Raw genomic sequence first — 15,850 nt, forward strand, 5'->3', positions numbered from 1 at the left:
TCTGTTCCTTTCCTGGACTGTAACGCGAGGATATCCTCTGATACTGTAAGATGAACAGCTGCCCGAGCAAAGTTTTCGTGTGGCCAGTAGCCGTTTCCAAGGGGCGCCGTGCAGAGGCGAGAGGTGGGGGGTTGATGGTACATTTGAAGTGTCCTTCATGAGCATCATTACCCGGCAAACACAACCTCTTCTACAGGTAGAGAATGGTACAAGCCCTTAATGAAGAGTGTGAGTAGATGTAGGTTAGCCATTTCCTTACACACATTTTTGATCCTTCCCAAAATAATTGTTTAACGTCTTATAATCATTTACACTATTCAGTGACACCTAGAAAAGCAAGTGCCTACTATTTCTCTCTATAGGTTAAGGCTAAGCCATTATAAAGTAGATTTCTGCACTTCTTTATTATTACCAAGTTCTTATAGAAGAAAACTAGTATATTCATTTCTCATCATGTGTTTTTTTAATTTGAAAATCCTTTAGTACTTTTAAAAACTAATTATCTTGTTTCTTTAGTGTTGTGCCAATGCAAAACAACTACCTTTCTCAACCTCCCTCCCTCAAAAACTTCCAAAAGGACACTGGAAATTATATCAGAACCATTTGTTCTCTCACGCTCCTCACAGTCTTCCTCACGGCACATTGGCAAGAGTTATCTAAACTCTATTTGAATTTTTCCAGTTACAGAGAACTCAGGACCTCACGAGGCAGCCCATTTCATTTCTGTACATCTCTTGTGGCAAGAAAGCTCTTCTTCATACCAATATTTACCTATTTTGTCTCTTGTCTTTGTCTTCTAATTTCACATTTGAAAAGCTCTCAACATGTGCACATAGCAACAAGTCCCTCAGATACCAAAGGCAACAATAAGCAGCCCGCTTTTCTTTTTCTGCCCACGAAGTTTCCCCTGATTGCTCTCAGATATAGTGCATCCCTTGAATTAAAATTTTAGAAAATATTCCAGACTCAAATGAGGAACATTCTATTGCATTTCAGGAGTCTAGGACTTGGGTGAAAAGAACTGATGATGCAGTGAAACCTGGCCGGAGAGGTTGTTACGGCCCCGTGGAAGGTCCAGAATTCTGCTGGTGGCTCTGCAAATCACAATCACTTTCTTCATGACTACTACCTGATGTTTATAAAGACTGCCTTGCTGACTTGCTTCTTTAAGTCAAAAATCTGCAAAGGAAATAGAGCTGACATAGCATTTAAGGACCCAGAATAAAAATGGATCTGTTGCAACTGGACAATGCTAAGGAGACTGACTGAAAAGAAGATGCTTATACATCCCAAGGGACTTCAATATGTGATCCCCCATCATCTGCGAGAGAGGAGAGATTGTTTCTTAAGATAGAGTTTACGGGTGACTTCATAGCCAGAAACCATTTTAATCAGAACAATTGTGCAAAATCGAACTGGGAGGAGAAAAGGAGAGAAGTCTGGCCCATAAAAAATACATACACGCAATTTTCTGGAATTACACAGGGCTATTCTCCAAGAGAAAAGAGATGACTGTAATCTTTAGAATCCCATAAATGCACAGAATGTAAGCTTTCTTTGTAATGGAGTTATATTGTTGTTAGAACTGTATACATAAACATACTCAACTTCCTCTCGTACCTAAGAAAGAAAACCTAAACCAGGAATCACAAAGTAGACACTGACCATTCTTAGATTATAGCTTAGTTTGTACCATAGGTGTCGTATATCATATTGCATATTATGTCACATTGCACAAATACCAATGGTATTTTGAAAAGTATCTTCAACTTCCCCAGAGTGCAGTTAGGAAACCATGGCATCTCTCTTTCCTTCTGTTCTGAGACTGGTGCTTTTAGCCCCTTGCTGAGGGCATGGCGAGACAGCATAGCCACCTTTCCATGTCCCTCACCCACACTCCATGCCACTTCCCGGCTGAAATTTAAGAAATCTGAGGGGTTTCCTCAGCTACTGTAGTATTATTTCTAGTGCAGTTTCCAATGCATACTTTTATGTTATGATCTGTTCAAAAGACCTCTAAGAATACTAACTATCCGTATGTTTTTCTATCAGGTTATATGATGATTATGAACCATTGCTGACAGCAAATAAAATTATTTAGTTATCTAAAATCATATCTGAATTTCACATGCATCCCATTTTATCCCCACTGAGGCTCCTTTGATAAAATAAGAAAGCTTCATTTTTATCAAATCAATAAAAACTTATAAATAAAAATTCAGTACAATCTTTTGTATGCCAAATGGACATTGACGGGGCACATGCAATTCAGTGCTGCTTTCGGTGCTGCTAGGGAAACTGAAAATTCCCTAGCAATTTCTTAATTTCTTCTAAAAAAAACCTGTTTCTAATTGAATATAACATGATTATGAAGAGTGCAGGATTTGGAATCCTACAGAATGTGGGTTTGGATTCTGAATCTTCCACTTACTTCCAGGACTAATTATCATTCGTATGCAAAATGTGACTAATAGCTATCGTCTGTGTGTGCACTGAGAATTACATGTGGGGGAAAAAGTCTCTGAGTTGCTTAGAGCAGAATATGAACTTGATAAATGCTAGCTATTATTCTTGCTATTATTGTCAAGTCTCTATGATCTCTTAGTGTACATTTAACTGTAAACCATTCACTTGGCTGGTAGGACATAACTGACAGAAATCTTACCTGAATACTATTAACCCTAGGAACAGTTAAACAGAAGCCACCGGTGCCAAGGATCCTGGAAATCCCTGAATCACAGTGATCTACACTGTAGATGGGTTACTTTGTCATTTTTTTTATTCGAGTTTACGTTCCGCTTAATTTCTTCTATTAGAAAAAAAAGCATTTTTGTCACTATTTTTTCCTGACTACCTATGAGATAAGTGAAGTCCTAATTGCACGTTTTATTAAATTCAGTAAGTAACAAACATTCATGTGGATCACACAGGCTCTCAGAAGTCCGACTTCGGGTTCTGGTGAGGTTTCCTTCCCGTAGCGCCCACCACGCCCCGGGCGCTGTGGCTGAGCTGGGGGTGCCCGCGGGCTCTCGGGGGGCCCGCTGTTCAATGCACTTGCTGCGCGTCCTGAATGTCAATACCCAGCTGCCGGCCCTGCGCCCGGGACCCGCCGGCCGGCGCTGTCGGGGGCCCAGCGCCATCTAGCGGCGGCCGGGAGCACAGCGGGAGGGAGCGCGCGCTCGGAGCCCCCTGGACGCCAGGCTGCAGGCAAGACCCACGTGTCGCACGGCCCGGGTTCTCCTTTCCCTTCGGGATCACTGGGTTTCGAAAACTCCAGGTCCTGCTGAAGTCCACTGTTTTTCAAACGGGCTCCCTCAGATCAAACGCCGTATTACCTTTTGTGTTCTCTTCGGGGGTTAAGTAAACAACGTTTTGCTCCGCTGCGGACGCGTTGCTATGTTTTTATCGCCCGCAGCTGACACTGTGCAAATAGGTTTGCTGGAGATGAGTTTTCTTATGATCCACTTGAAGCCACAGGATGCGTCTCCCAGTACAGCGTGTTCTTCATTGGAGTCAGAACTGTGCTCAGCCCTCCCTATATTTGATTCTGCTTTTTTTTTTCTTTTTCCCAGATTGTCTACAAAGCCTGGCTGTGTTCCCAGTACTTTGAAGTCGCACAGTTCAACTGCAGAAAGACAATTCCTTGCAAGCAATACTGTTTGGAGGTTCAGACGAGGTGTCCGTTTATATTGCCCGACAACGATGAAGTCATCTACGGGGGACTCTCCAGTTTCATCTGTACAGGTACAGTGCCCGGCTGGTCCTGTCACCCAGCCTCTCGGGTGGCTCTGCTTACTTAGGGGATGTTTGTCTGCTCGCCACTGGTGTAACCTTGAAGAGGCGGCTGGTAGTTTTCCATGCTTTCCTTCACAGAAGCCCTGAGGGGACTCGATTTGGAGATGCTGCCCTGTCTACCGTCTACCTGTGACCACAATCATTAATCTCGTAAAAGGACAATTCTGAGGGCAAAATGTCAGCAGTCATTAGATACGCTCCCGTTTGACTTGGGATGGGTTGGGTTCTGCCTACATTGCTTTTATGTCACCTAAGAACAGAGGTTGTGATAGGGCCAGTCAGTCAAATCATGTTCCTGCAAATTGCTAACAAGTTTATGTGCCACAGCTATTTTCTGAGACGTGTTACCTTAAATAAGTATCAAGAGCATAAACACGTGTCCACCTGTTATCCCTGCGTGTGTGCATGTGTATTAGAGCCAGACAATAAAGGCCAGATTGAATTTTATCTTATATTCCCCATGAACAGTGTTTACTTCTTGCAGCAAGTGATTCAGACTGGGCAAATATCAGCATTCGGTGTCCGCATACCTTATAAGCATTGCGTGACTTAGACACAGGATCAGATGTCAGGGATACGAGTAGTAGCTGCTTTTTGGGATCGGTGGTGAGTGGACAAGAGCGGACAAGACACTCTGCCTGGTGTGTGATCTGCAGAGCGGCTGCCCTGCGTCCTCTTGGTAAGAAAGTGCTGTGCATATCCTTGTAGCTAGATGGTTCCATCGGACCTCGTTTAGTTTTCAAGTTTCAGGAATAAAACATTCCATTAAAAGTATCACAAAACATGAAACCCCTCTTCTTACATCAGACTTTCTATAACCCCTCTAAGACAGGGTGACAAATTGATATGCTCCACATGAGAACTTAACAAATTATTTCTAGATCACTATTTACATGCCTACTAACCGTACAGTTCTAAGTGATGAGCTATCAAGAAATAGTCCACCAAAGTTCTCCAGCAAGGACCTGCCTAAAAGCTGGATGAATATTTCTTACGCCGCCCAATGTTGGGGGAAGAGCGTGTGGCTGGAGGTTAGGAGCATGCACTTTTGTCCTGTTTCTACTACGCACTCTCTGAGTCACCCTTGATACATGTTTGCTATGAAGGTTACAGATAAGGGAGGAACACAAGGAATGTCGTCAATAGCCATAGCTATTGTACATGAGAAAGTGATTTGTGAAATGTAAAATGATTTACCAGTAATTTTTGTTGTTCCATAGATTTGATGCTGAGATCATTCTTCATGTAGTTCCTCTCTGCTGGGGCACAGAGGGAAAGCAAGAGAGGGAGAGGGAGAGAAGGGGGGAGAGAGAATGAAATAAAGGGGGAGGGAGGGGGGAAGGAAGGAAGGAAGGAAGGAAGGAAGGGAGGGAGGGAGGGAGGGAGGGAGGGAGGGAGGGAGGGAGGGAGGGAGGAAGGAAGGAAGGGTATTAATATCTTCTTTCTTTGAATCTCAGCCAAGATTCACCAGACACAGGCTATTAATTCATTTGACGTTCGCATGAAATTTTCAATAAAGGGTCATCTAGTTAAGGCCTTCAACTCAATGATAATTTTAGGATGTTGGGGAAACTCATGGGATGTTATGTAAAGGTTGTATGTTTGCTTGTTCACATGCAAATAGATGTTTTCCCGGAGAAGGTCAGCAGCTTTCCCAGCTTCTCCAAGGAGACTATGGCCTCCAATGAAGGCTGAGGTAGCTGTCTTTCTCCATCTTCTCCTGTTTCCCGACCTTGTGTCTGTCTGTGTGAATTTGGAATATAGGTTTGAATGTTCATCACCTCTCCTTGTACGCTGTCAAGGCCATCAGAAAGCTAAAGACGAGGCTTAATCTCTTTCTGCACAGCAGGAACAGAAAGCCCCAGTATATTTTCAACTGTCTTTGAATTTTGTTAAAATCAGCTTTCCCAGCCATAGCTATAGCCCATCTTTTTTCAAAGACAGGAGAAGAGATTTGTCACTGGGTCCAGAGGAAAATGCTGTTGCCATTAGAAGCTGTGGGGAAGAATCTCGTCGCTGAATTCTTGGGAACCTCAGTCTTCTTTCACTACAGTCTGTTGGACTCATGTGCCTTTAACTAAACTTCTCAAAAATGTATAGAAAAAATTCTGAAGGTATTTTCCTCCTGACATTCTGAGAAACTTTTCAGCAATAAAAGGACAAATTTTCAGATTGATCCCCTTTTCTGAGGTGTGACCGAGACCTCCTTGAAGAATTGTTATTTAGCTCGATAACTAGCAGCCAGCACTATGCACTCAGGTCTCAGATGTCTCTTGAGTGTTGCTGCTGTGCCTGAACAAGGAAGAGATTTTTACCGATGCTAATTATTTTCTGCCTTATTGCTACTGATGAGGGTCCCCCAAAGAGGCCCCGAATAGTCTCCGTCTGGGAAGAAGTTTGCTGGAGAACAGTTCCCAGGGCCCACTGGTTAGATCTATGGAGCCAAGTGACTGGTCACGTTTCTAGGGAAACTAGTAGGACTTTTATGTTTGTTTCCAAACATTATCCCACAATTTTTGAGGTTCATCCCTTACAGATAGACATGAATATCCAAATAACTTGCCTTTTAGATAAGTTTAGAGTGAATGTGAGTCGTTTCAGATGACTTTATGCATTTTGAATGAAATATCTTCTGTACTCAGGAACAATAAGATAAGTAAAGTAGAGAAATAGGAGTATTTTTCCTAGTGTCCCAGTTGGTTCCAGACAACCTAAAACCACCTGGGATGGCAGACTCAGGGCAACTTGTCATGTTCACGTACAATAGCAGACCTGCCGGACTTCTTTCTCATCGCAAAAAGGTATAATGACACTCACTAACCACAGTCCTGTTAAAAGGAATTCACCAAGTACGCTGGTCTTAATCTTGCCTCCAGTAATTCCTCTCAGTAAAAAATTAATAAATGTATTTATTTCCATTCTATATGCTGAAAAACATGATCATTGATCATCAAGAGTTGAAAGAATAGATGGAGTTTCCTTCAAATTCAATATATTTAATTACAGTGATTTCCTTAATACTTGGAAATACATCCAATTTACAGCTTTCAGAAGGATGGAGATTCCCGCTAAGAAACAGCCTCAACAGGCTGTTTCAGCAGGCACATAACTGCATCTGCCTGGTTGCCAGACGTTGTCCAAGTGAAGGCCAGTTTTCTTCAAGGTGCTCCTCCAAGGTAACAAGCCAGTGGCGTGGTGATGCCTTGGTGATGCCTTTTCCTCAGAGGCTCAGCCTCGAGCCCTTTAGGGATGTGGAATTCAGTTCTTCCTCCCCTAGAGGCTTTTACGAGATACATACTGATGTTCAGGAATCTTACCATCCACAAAAGAAAGGGCATCTCTGCCCTTGGAATCAGCGAACCCGTTAGAAGATTCAGAACACACAAAACTTCTTTAAATAATCCAGAGTTGTTTATGATTTTGGTAACAGTTATCGGATTCAGCATTTAGTCAATCATTTCTTCATAAGGCTTACACTACTCACCCGCGCCCTCAATTTGAATGTTCTGAATGTTTCTGTTTTGGTGTCTGCTGGTTCGCTGCCCGCGGTCTGCAGTGAGCGCCTCCTAATGGGGAGCCTGAGGCACCTGGGACCCCCGCCCCTGGCTCTACAGTAGCTTTGAGGGTGCGACGGCGGGTCAGGGCCGACCGCCCTGACCACAAACCTAGATGGCAGGAAGAGCCCCTGTGTGTGTCATTCTGCTCTCATTCGAGGAGAAAACGAAAGACACTTTGCCCGAGATCTCTTAGTTCTTCTGTGAAAGAATAAAACCGACGCATTGCTGAAGGAGCGTCTTAAGAATCCATCAGGGAGGAGTCCTGAGGCCCCGTCGGGGGAACCGGTCGCTCGGCGTCAGCCGTCACTGAGCTGAAGCTTTTCAGGGCGGGCTGTGCTCTCAAACTCCGCGCTCGAAATGCGCCGCGGGCTCGGAGACTTGGCTTCCGCGGCTGACGGGGGCGGAGCGGCGGGGGACCCGGCGTCACCCGCCCCCTGCTGACGCGGGGCTCCCTCCTGCAGGCCCCTCCCCTCGTCCGGGGCCCCGGAGAAGCCCCGCACCGCTCCCTGCGGCAGGCCGGCAGCGTTGGGAAGACAGAAGCGGCGGAGTGTCGCCGGCTGCGGGTGCTGTGGCCGCAAACGTGATGAAAATCACCCTTTATTTTTCACAGGAAAATTATCGAGAGGAAGAGAGTAAGAGCTGATCTGCGGGGGGTTACTGACAACGGCAATGAAACATATTTTGATAATTCTAGGTGAATTCTGCATTTCATTTTTAAGCTGTGACAAGAAGAAGGTTAGCGTCTGCCTCTTGGGAAAATACCGGGGGCCGCGGCTGGGTACCCCGCGGAGCTCCTGCCGCTGCGACGGAGGACGCGCGCCCCCTCGTGGCACCGCGCGCGCCGTGCACAGGATCCTAAGGGGATATTGCCCACAGGCAAGGGAAAGCATCCTCGGAGAGAAAAAGAAAGGAGAAAATACTTTAACATGCATGTTGATCAAATTAGAAAGGAATTTTTGTTTAATGTTTGCTGTCTCATAATTCACATGAGAGAGTTTGCAACCATGAAAGGTCATTTCCAGAATCCACTTTTGACATGACTACGCAGTTGATCAAGAATTGTAAAAGATAACATAAAAGATTTTCTCATTAAAGGAGTATTTTAGTAGAAAGAGAAAAAAAAATACTACCCATAGATTTAAATTTGTACATCTAGGCTATTTTTAATTTAGGTATTTTTCCCAGTGTGTGAATATGCTTATTATTTTCTAAAATGAGGGTGGTTCTGAAGGAAAGATGAGATGATACTGCCGTTATAGCACAATTGGGTGTCATACAAAATCTTTTCATAAATAAATTAAAATTTTAGGCAAAAAGACAACTGCGAAGGGAGATGGTAGGATAAGAATAAAATGAAGAAATATGAAAATAGGTTATTGGGGGGAAAAACAAGTAGAATGTAGTAACTTCAAGGGCTTGGGACATTTTGACCCACGAAAACACCGTCCCTTTTGGGGGTTTTTTCAAGTTCACATATTTAGACCTGAGTTCAGCCCATTCATACTCAGGATGGTCTCCCCTGATTCCATCTCCAGAGGCACTCATAACAGCTCGAGTCTGCCATGGGCAAGGGGCCATAATGTAGGGAAAGAGCTCTGGGGTAAAAATTAGATAGTCTGGATTCTGCCAGTAGCTATGACTTTTGGAAAAGTCACACCCAAATGAAAAGTAGCAGCTTTTCATTCTCTTGTCTCGACAAGTGGCTAACTGAGCCTCTGGAATACTCAGTCCGCTAGGTCGTTGAGAGCAGAATCCTCGGTGAAACGGGACCTTCTCGGCCCAGCATGCCGTACCTGTGGAGGGACAGAGTGCGGGGGCTCCAGATGCATGCAGGTGCCGAACTTGCCTGGGTTCTGGTGGCAGCCGTCTGGCTTTAAGTCATCCTGAGTGATCTTTGCTGCAGAGCCAAGAAGAGTTTGTGTATAAACTTACCTGCCTCCAGGGCTGCTTGGTAATGTGGGCCATACCCTTCCAGGCCTGTACCCCTAGACAAACACTGGGGAAATCCTAACACAGTCCAGGGTGCCTTTCTTCCTTTCCTCTCTATACTCAATCTAGAGGAGACATGAAAGGGATTAGAACAGAGAGAGTTGAGAAAATCTGCCTGGGGCACTTGTATGGCCTAGAGTGGAATCAGCTCCAAAAAAATGTCCAGTGTTGATCACAGAGAGCCCTGAGCTTGCTGTTCCCTTGGGACTGTGATGGGCCGAGCCCGGGGCCATTTCCTGGCTTGTCACCAGGTAAGTGAGCACTGCAGAGGAAGGATCCTAGTAACATGGGCTCACAGTTGCCTGTTAACCTGCAGCAGAAGCGACACTTACTTTGTGCGACGCACGTCCAGTGAACTATCTAGGATGGACAGCCAGCCTTTGCTCAAGCCAGAACCACCGGACGCCACCCTGGCAGAGGAGCGGTGCAGGGCCCCCTGGGCCTCGAGTTAGTCAGTCTATGCTCAGGTGAAAATTGAACCAAAACATTTAGGGATCTCCTCTGAGCAGAGGAATGGATGAGATTCGCATCCTTGTGTCATCACATCATATGTCATCACGTAAGTCCCCCAGCCCGCAGTCTGACTGATAAGACTCAAGTGTTTACAGGTGACAAGGCAGCAGGTGAAATAATAAGCCAAAGGAAGAATTCTCACTGTGGAATTTCAATTTAAGGAGAACAATCTAGGCAAAGAGGGACTTCCCGGAACAGGTGAAATATTACGCAATAAAAGTATTTACCTACTTTTGCTACAGTTACACACCTCAGTGAAGCCTTTATTCCCACCTTGTAGCTGTTTGGAAATGCTTTGGACACGGCGAATCCCTCGCATGGTTATAGGTTCAGAAGTACACAAGTCATCTAGTGTGATGTTGCTTTATCACAGGGTTAAACAGCGCCTCCTCCCCACCCCCAACCTGTTATTGCAGAAACAAGAATAGATTCCCATTTCCTGGCTATTAGTCCAGCGTTTGAATCACCAGTGGAACAGGAAATGACCAGTCAGTCCATCCTGAAATTAGCCAGTAAGCAAATGTTTCCAGGCTGCAGAACAGCTGGAGCAAGGCCGTCCGTTGGTGAGAGAAGGTGACCCACAGCCTGCAGCCTGCGCGGTGCTGTCTTGGACAGCTCAGCACCGTGTCCTGGGGTCAGGATGTCACATTAAAAAGGAAAGTGACAAGCGTTTCCTACCTAGACCACTTTTTCTGGTTAAAGAAAGGAGAGCTGTCTGGCTCGTTATTGTCTGGAAAACGTGCTTAGATGGGTAACTTTTTCAGATCAGTTAGTGAGGAAGTCATTTAGATTCCTTACAAACATACTAGTGTGAAGGGTAAAGACAAAGAACCACAGTGTTTAACTGTTTGTGTGAATAATATTGTGAATTTTAATGACCTTCTGATTTGTGTTCAGCCATAGATGTATGTTTGTGTCCTGTGGGGAAACAGTACATTTGATAAATTTTAAAATAGAAAATTAACCAATTATTCTCAATTTTGAAATCTTGTCTTTTTGATGGTTTGGCTTGAAATTACCCAATGAGATAGTTATCGTTCGTCATTATTTCTAATTTATCAGATAATCATAATGTCCACTTTTTACAAGAAGGATATGAGCACATGTTCTTTAGTGTGAAGTTTTCTCCAAATCAGTAAAATTTAGAAACTCGGTTTTTGTACCCATGATGCACTCATTGTTCAAAATAAGTTTTGAAAGTTTCTTTGGGAATCATTTTCTATTCTTCAGCGTTTTCTTTGTGCTTTGGGAGATTTATCTGAGTGAGTGAGTGTGTGTGTGTGTGTGTGTGTACACACACAGAGACATACAGCCATTTATATTATATTATTATATTATATTGTATTATATTATATTATATTATATTATTATATAGAGTTAACTTATAGATAAGCTCACATATAATAGTTTACTTATATATAATTAATATAGTTAAATTTCACAAATAATGTAGGTAATTCTAAGAGGAAATAGTTTAGGTTAAAAAATTTAAATCAGTTTTCAAGTGTGGCTTTAAAATTAACTTTAAAGACAGTTTCAAAAGAGCAACAACAAAAGGAGTAAACCCAATTTAGGAAAAGCAGCATAGATGGAAATTAATTAGTAACCTCCCCCAATAAAAGCCTGAAAACACAAAGCCCTGCTGAAGATGAAATTTCTAGAATGCTATTTTTAAGACAACCGTTTTATTGCCTTTTTTACCTTATGGGCTGTGTCACCTTTCCAGTGTGATACATTATCCCTTTAGTGACCATTTGTCTGTCACAGGATGACCAAAGCAGGCCCAGAGAGCCTGAGAACAGACCTTACCACAGGCACCGACTTCTCCTAGTCAGTGTAGGTTCCCGGTAGCCTTCACGGCTATCCCCTCCTTTACCAAGCGCTTCACCATCAGAGGGCCAAGAAAGCTTTGCTGGGCATGACTGGAGCATGTGCCGTGAGTCAGTCTTTCTATGTGTATGTGGGCTTGGAAAGCCCCGGGATGTCCAACTTCTTCCTTCCAACGTTGGGAACAAACATTGCAAAGGAAATTAGAGTAGCTCCAACCCCAAGGGACATAATTGTTCCTAGGTAGGATCTGTTTCTTATTGCGCAATGAATTCTTCTTGCAGAGATCCAGTAAAAATGTAGAGTCCCTTTGTAAACTGTGAAGAGCCAAAGACAGTTATCTCTGATCTCTTCTAAAGTCTGTTATACGTGCATGTAAGTCAATAAATCAACATTTCTACCAACAATAACACATTTAAAGGCCGGTTTTTAGGAACTGGGTACAAAGCCAAGATAGTTCTCAACAACCATCTTTTCTCTTGAATGTAACGTCTCCAATATGTTTGATAGGTTTTTGTCACTGCTTGAGCATTTGTTTTAACTGTGCCCCAAACTCCCTTCCAACTTCACTGCTTTTCTATCTTAGTTTGAAAATAGAGTTTTCATCATCAGCATACACGAAGAGAGCTAAATCACATGACACACTAATGTCACTGGGACGAAAGCAACTGATATTACATGGTGATGCAAAAACAGGCTTACAGTTGTGAGTACTCAAAACATAGTTTATTCTTGTATTATCATTTATTAATTATTGTATTAGTTCCCATACAAACAACTGTAAACCTACTTTTGCCCTGCCCTGTATAAACACTTGAAATAAATAAATTGGATTTACTGCCCGGCCAGGCTTGGCTCAGCTGTTGACAACTGAGCTCGGATCCAGGAGATTGAAGTTCGATTCCCGGTCAGGGCACATGCCTGGGTTGTGGGCTCGATCAATGACTCTCTCATCATTGATGTTTCCATCTCTCTCTCTCTCTTTTTCCCTTCCTCTCTCTGAAATCAATAAAGATATATTTAAAAAATAAAAAATATATAAGTTGGATTTACTTATTTTTGAATTAGTGATACATACACATGGCACAAAATTTGAAAGATAGTAAAGCGTGAAAGTTAAGCCAGCTCTTTCCCCTCTCCATCGAGCAGTTATTGGTTGGAGATTTATGGCAGTTTAATCAGTTACTAACTGTAAGTATTTCAGTGATTTCCAATCTTCAGGTATTCAGTCCAGTTCAGTAGGGATCATTTCCTACACTTATGATGTCATCTGGAAGATAAATGTGGTACCAAGAAGTGGAAGCGGACTAGCTGAATCAAAGAGTTGGTGCATTTAGGGTTTGGGAGGTATTTGCCACGCAGCCCATTCTGGGCATGGATCACGACCCTTTCTCAGAGTCCTAATGTCCTTAGGAGGGTCCCTAAGCTCCTTCATGGGGCTAGATCTGACCCCATTTTCTCCATCCCCTGCCAGCCATCACCATTTCCCTTTTGAAACCCAGCACTTCAGTTGCCCCCCAATATGTTAGTTCCCTCTGCCTGGCATGCTCTTCCTTCAAGCCTTCACCTGGCTAATCCTTCAGCAACTGGCATCCCATTAGGAGGCCTTCCTGGACACCCCAGGTCTGGGTTGGGAGCGCACGTGCCCACAACATCCAGTGCTTCCAGCCCCACGGCACTTACTGTGCTGCACAGCACTTGCTTCCAATGCAGCCGGCCCATCTCCTCTTTACAGTGAACTGGGTTAGGGTGAGATCCCAGGTTGCTTATGGCTGTATCCCCAGCGCCCACAAGAGTGTCTGACACAAAGTTAGGGCTCAATAAACAAGTATGGAATGAATTGATTCGTGGGTGACAACCTGAAGGAATCCGCAGAGGTCCTTGTTTTAAGTGAGAAGAGGCCCCCCAAGGCCGGGGAGAGGCCTCAGGAAGGCCGGGGGTGTCGGTGATGCCCTGCAGGGCCTCCAGGTGCTGTCTGCCTATATCGATTTTCCAGAGATATTATAAAGATTCACACAAAAAGAGGCTGTTGGTTAGACTCACTGTAACAAGCTTTCCCCCTTTGGAGTGGGCAAGAATATCAGTATTTCATTTTAAAGCCGTCTTGTCCCTCACATTCCATTCTCTTGTCACATGAATTATACTTACTTGTGTTAAATCGAGTTCAGACCATCCTTCTGCACTTTGCTTACTCACCTGGAATATAGGGACTTACGAAAAAAACTAAGAAACAATGTGGCATCTCACCTTATGGAGTTTCCATTTTAAATGGGCATCCCAAATTGAGTGGTATGGGTAGAATTGTGGCCCCTGCCCCCCCAGTTCATATGTTGAAGTCCAAACCCCCCAGTGCCTCAGATTGTGTTCTTATCTGAAAATTGGGATTGTATGGAGACAATGAAGTTAAAAGGAGGTCATTAGGGTGGACTCTAATCTAGTACCAATTAATGTGTGTATCAATGTATAAGGCTGCCATAATAAAACACCCCAGGTTGGGTGGTTTCAACAACAGAAATTATTGCTTTACAGCTCTGGAGGTCAGAAGGCCAAGATCGAAGTGTTGGCAGTTTGTTTCTCTGGAGGCTTCTCTCCTGTGCCTCCTTCTTGCTGTGTCTCACATGGTCTCCCCTTTGTGTGTGTGCCACTGGTATCTACAGGTCTGTTCAAATTTCCTCTTTCTATAAGGACACCAATCAGATTGGAGTAGGGTCCGCCCAAAGGCCTCATTTTAACTCAGTCACTTCTTTAATGACCTTATCTCCAAATATGGTCACATTTTGAGGTACTTTGAAGAAGTTGGGGCTTCAAGAGATCTATTTTAGGGAACACAATTCATCCCACAACAGTGTACCTATAAAAAGGAGAAATTTGGGCACACAGACACACAGAGGGAAGACAACGTGAAGAGACACTGGGGGGGAAATGCCTGTCCATCAGCCACCCTTACCAACATCCTGATCTTGGACTTCCAGCTCCAGAGCCATGAGATCATACATTCCTGTTGTTTAAGCCACTCAGTCTGTTGTGCTTTATTGCAGCAGCTCTGAGCAACGCCTAGCTAATTTGGAATAAAACAGATATATTCAATTTGTTTGTTTAAGAATAGAATAATGTCCAGCTCTTATATGAAGACAAGTTTTCCATACTTCAAAAGTTTTAAAGGATTAGAGGAGAGGAAGCAATAAAAGGGAATTATAAGGGCAACAAGAGAGCTCAGCCAAGAGGATTTAGAGGATAATAATTATGTAGAGAGAGTAATAAGGAGGAGGAAAGAGTATTAACCCATACAGATCATTTTTAATTGTAAAATAAAATTATTTTTGTATATTTCATGACTCTCCTTTTGAAGGCATTTAGAACCACAGTCAATTTGTAATGCTATCATGTGTGCTGTGCCCAAGTTTTCATGCTTCAGTAATTAGAAGATTTTAAACCTGAGTCAGAAAACCCTTCATCTCAAGAAACTGCAGTTACTGAATTTTAATTTGGGAAAATCTAGCAACTCTTTGTACTTTCTGTTCAATATTGCTGTGAACTTAAAACTTCTCTAAAGAAATCAATTCTATTGAGGGTGGAGGGGAGGTTTTCAAAAAAGCAAGCCAAATAAACTGTCTATCTCTAGATAAATTGTGTTTTATTTGAGAATGTTTTTCTTCTAATCATTTCTAGCCTACTCTTATAGTATTAGAAGGAAATATAGCCTAATAGTTTTGTATAACTGTTTTATGAAATTTGTGCAGAGCTTTCAAATTCCAAATTTTGATCCTTATAAAAAGAATGATTTGTTTCTCTGTTCGTTTCTGTTATTTTTTCCACAAAGCGATAACTTTTAAAAGCATGGAGAAACTTTTATCGATAAAAACATCAAATTTATTAAATGTCATGATCTCCATCAATTAGCACAGAAAGAAGCAAATGGGAACATATAATGAGGGGAAATTCCATATGTAAAGCCATGGAGCTTTAGATCGGAAAGGACCCAAGTTGTTATCCAGCTCTCTTGGGTGGGCTTCCCATTGGCTCCATGGACTACTGGGCCTGGACCGCTATGAAGAATTGAGATGTCTTGGACCGGTTCCTTGAGAATGGATATGGTGGCCACCTAAAAATGTCTGCAGGAATAAAGAAGCAAGCAGGGCTTTCTTGACTCATATCTGCCCAACATGATT

The 15,850-nt window shown here is 43.2% G+C and overlaps 1 protein-coding gene across 3 annotated transcripts in view; it reads left to right on the forward strand.

The window, feature by feature from the left end:
• NALF1 (NALCN channel auxiliary factor 1) overlaps positions 1-15,850 on the forward strand; it is a 530,644-nt gene that overhangs the window by 492,422 nt on the left and 22,372 nt on the right. For 2 of the 3 annotated variants that reach the window (XM_081130076.1, XM_081130078.1), the window contains exon 2: positions 3,573-3,744. In XM_081130076.1, coding sequence (XP_080986202.1) covers positions 3,573-3,744 — 172 coding nt within the window. Of the gene's footprint in view, positions 1-3,572; positions 3,745-5,735; positions 8,456-15,850 lie in introns of those variants that run through there. The other variant, XM_081130077.1, reaches the window with a different exon arrangement.

The sequence above is a fragment of the Miniopterus schreibersii genome, assembly GCF_964146895.1.
Source record: "Miniopterus schreibersii genome assembly, chromosome: 2".
Taxonomy (NCBI): Eukaryota; Metazoa; Chordata; class Mammalia; order Chiroptera; family Miniopteridae; genus Miniopterus; species Miniopterus schreibersii.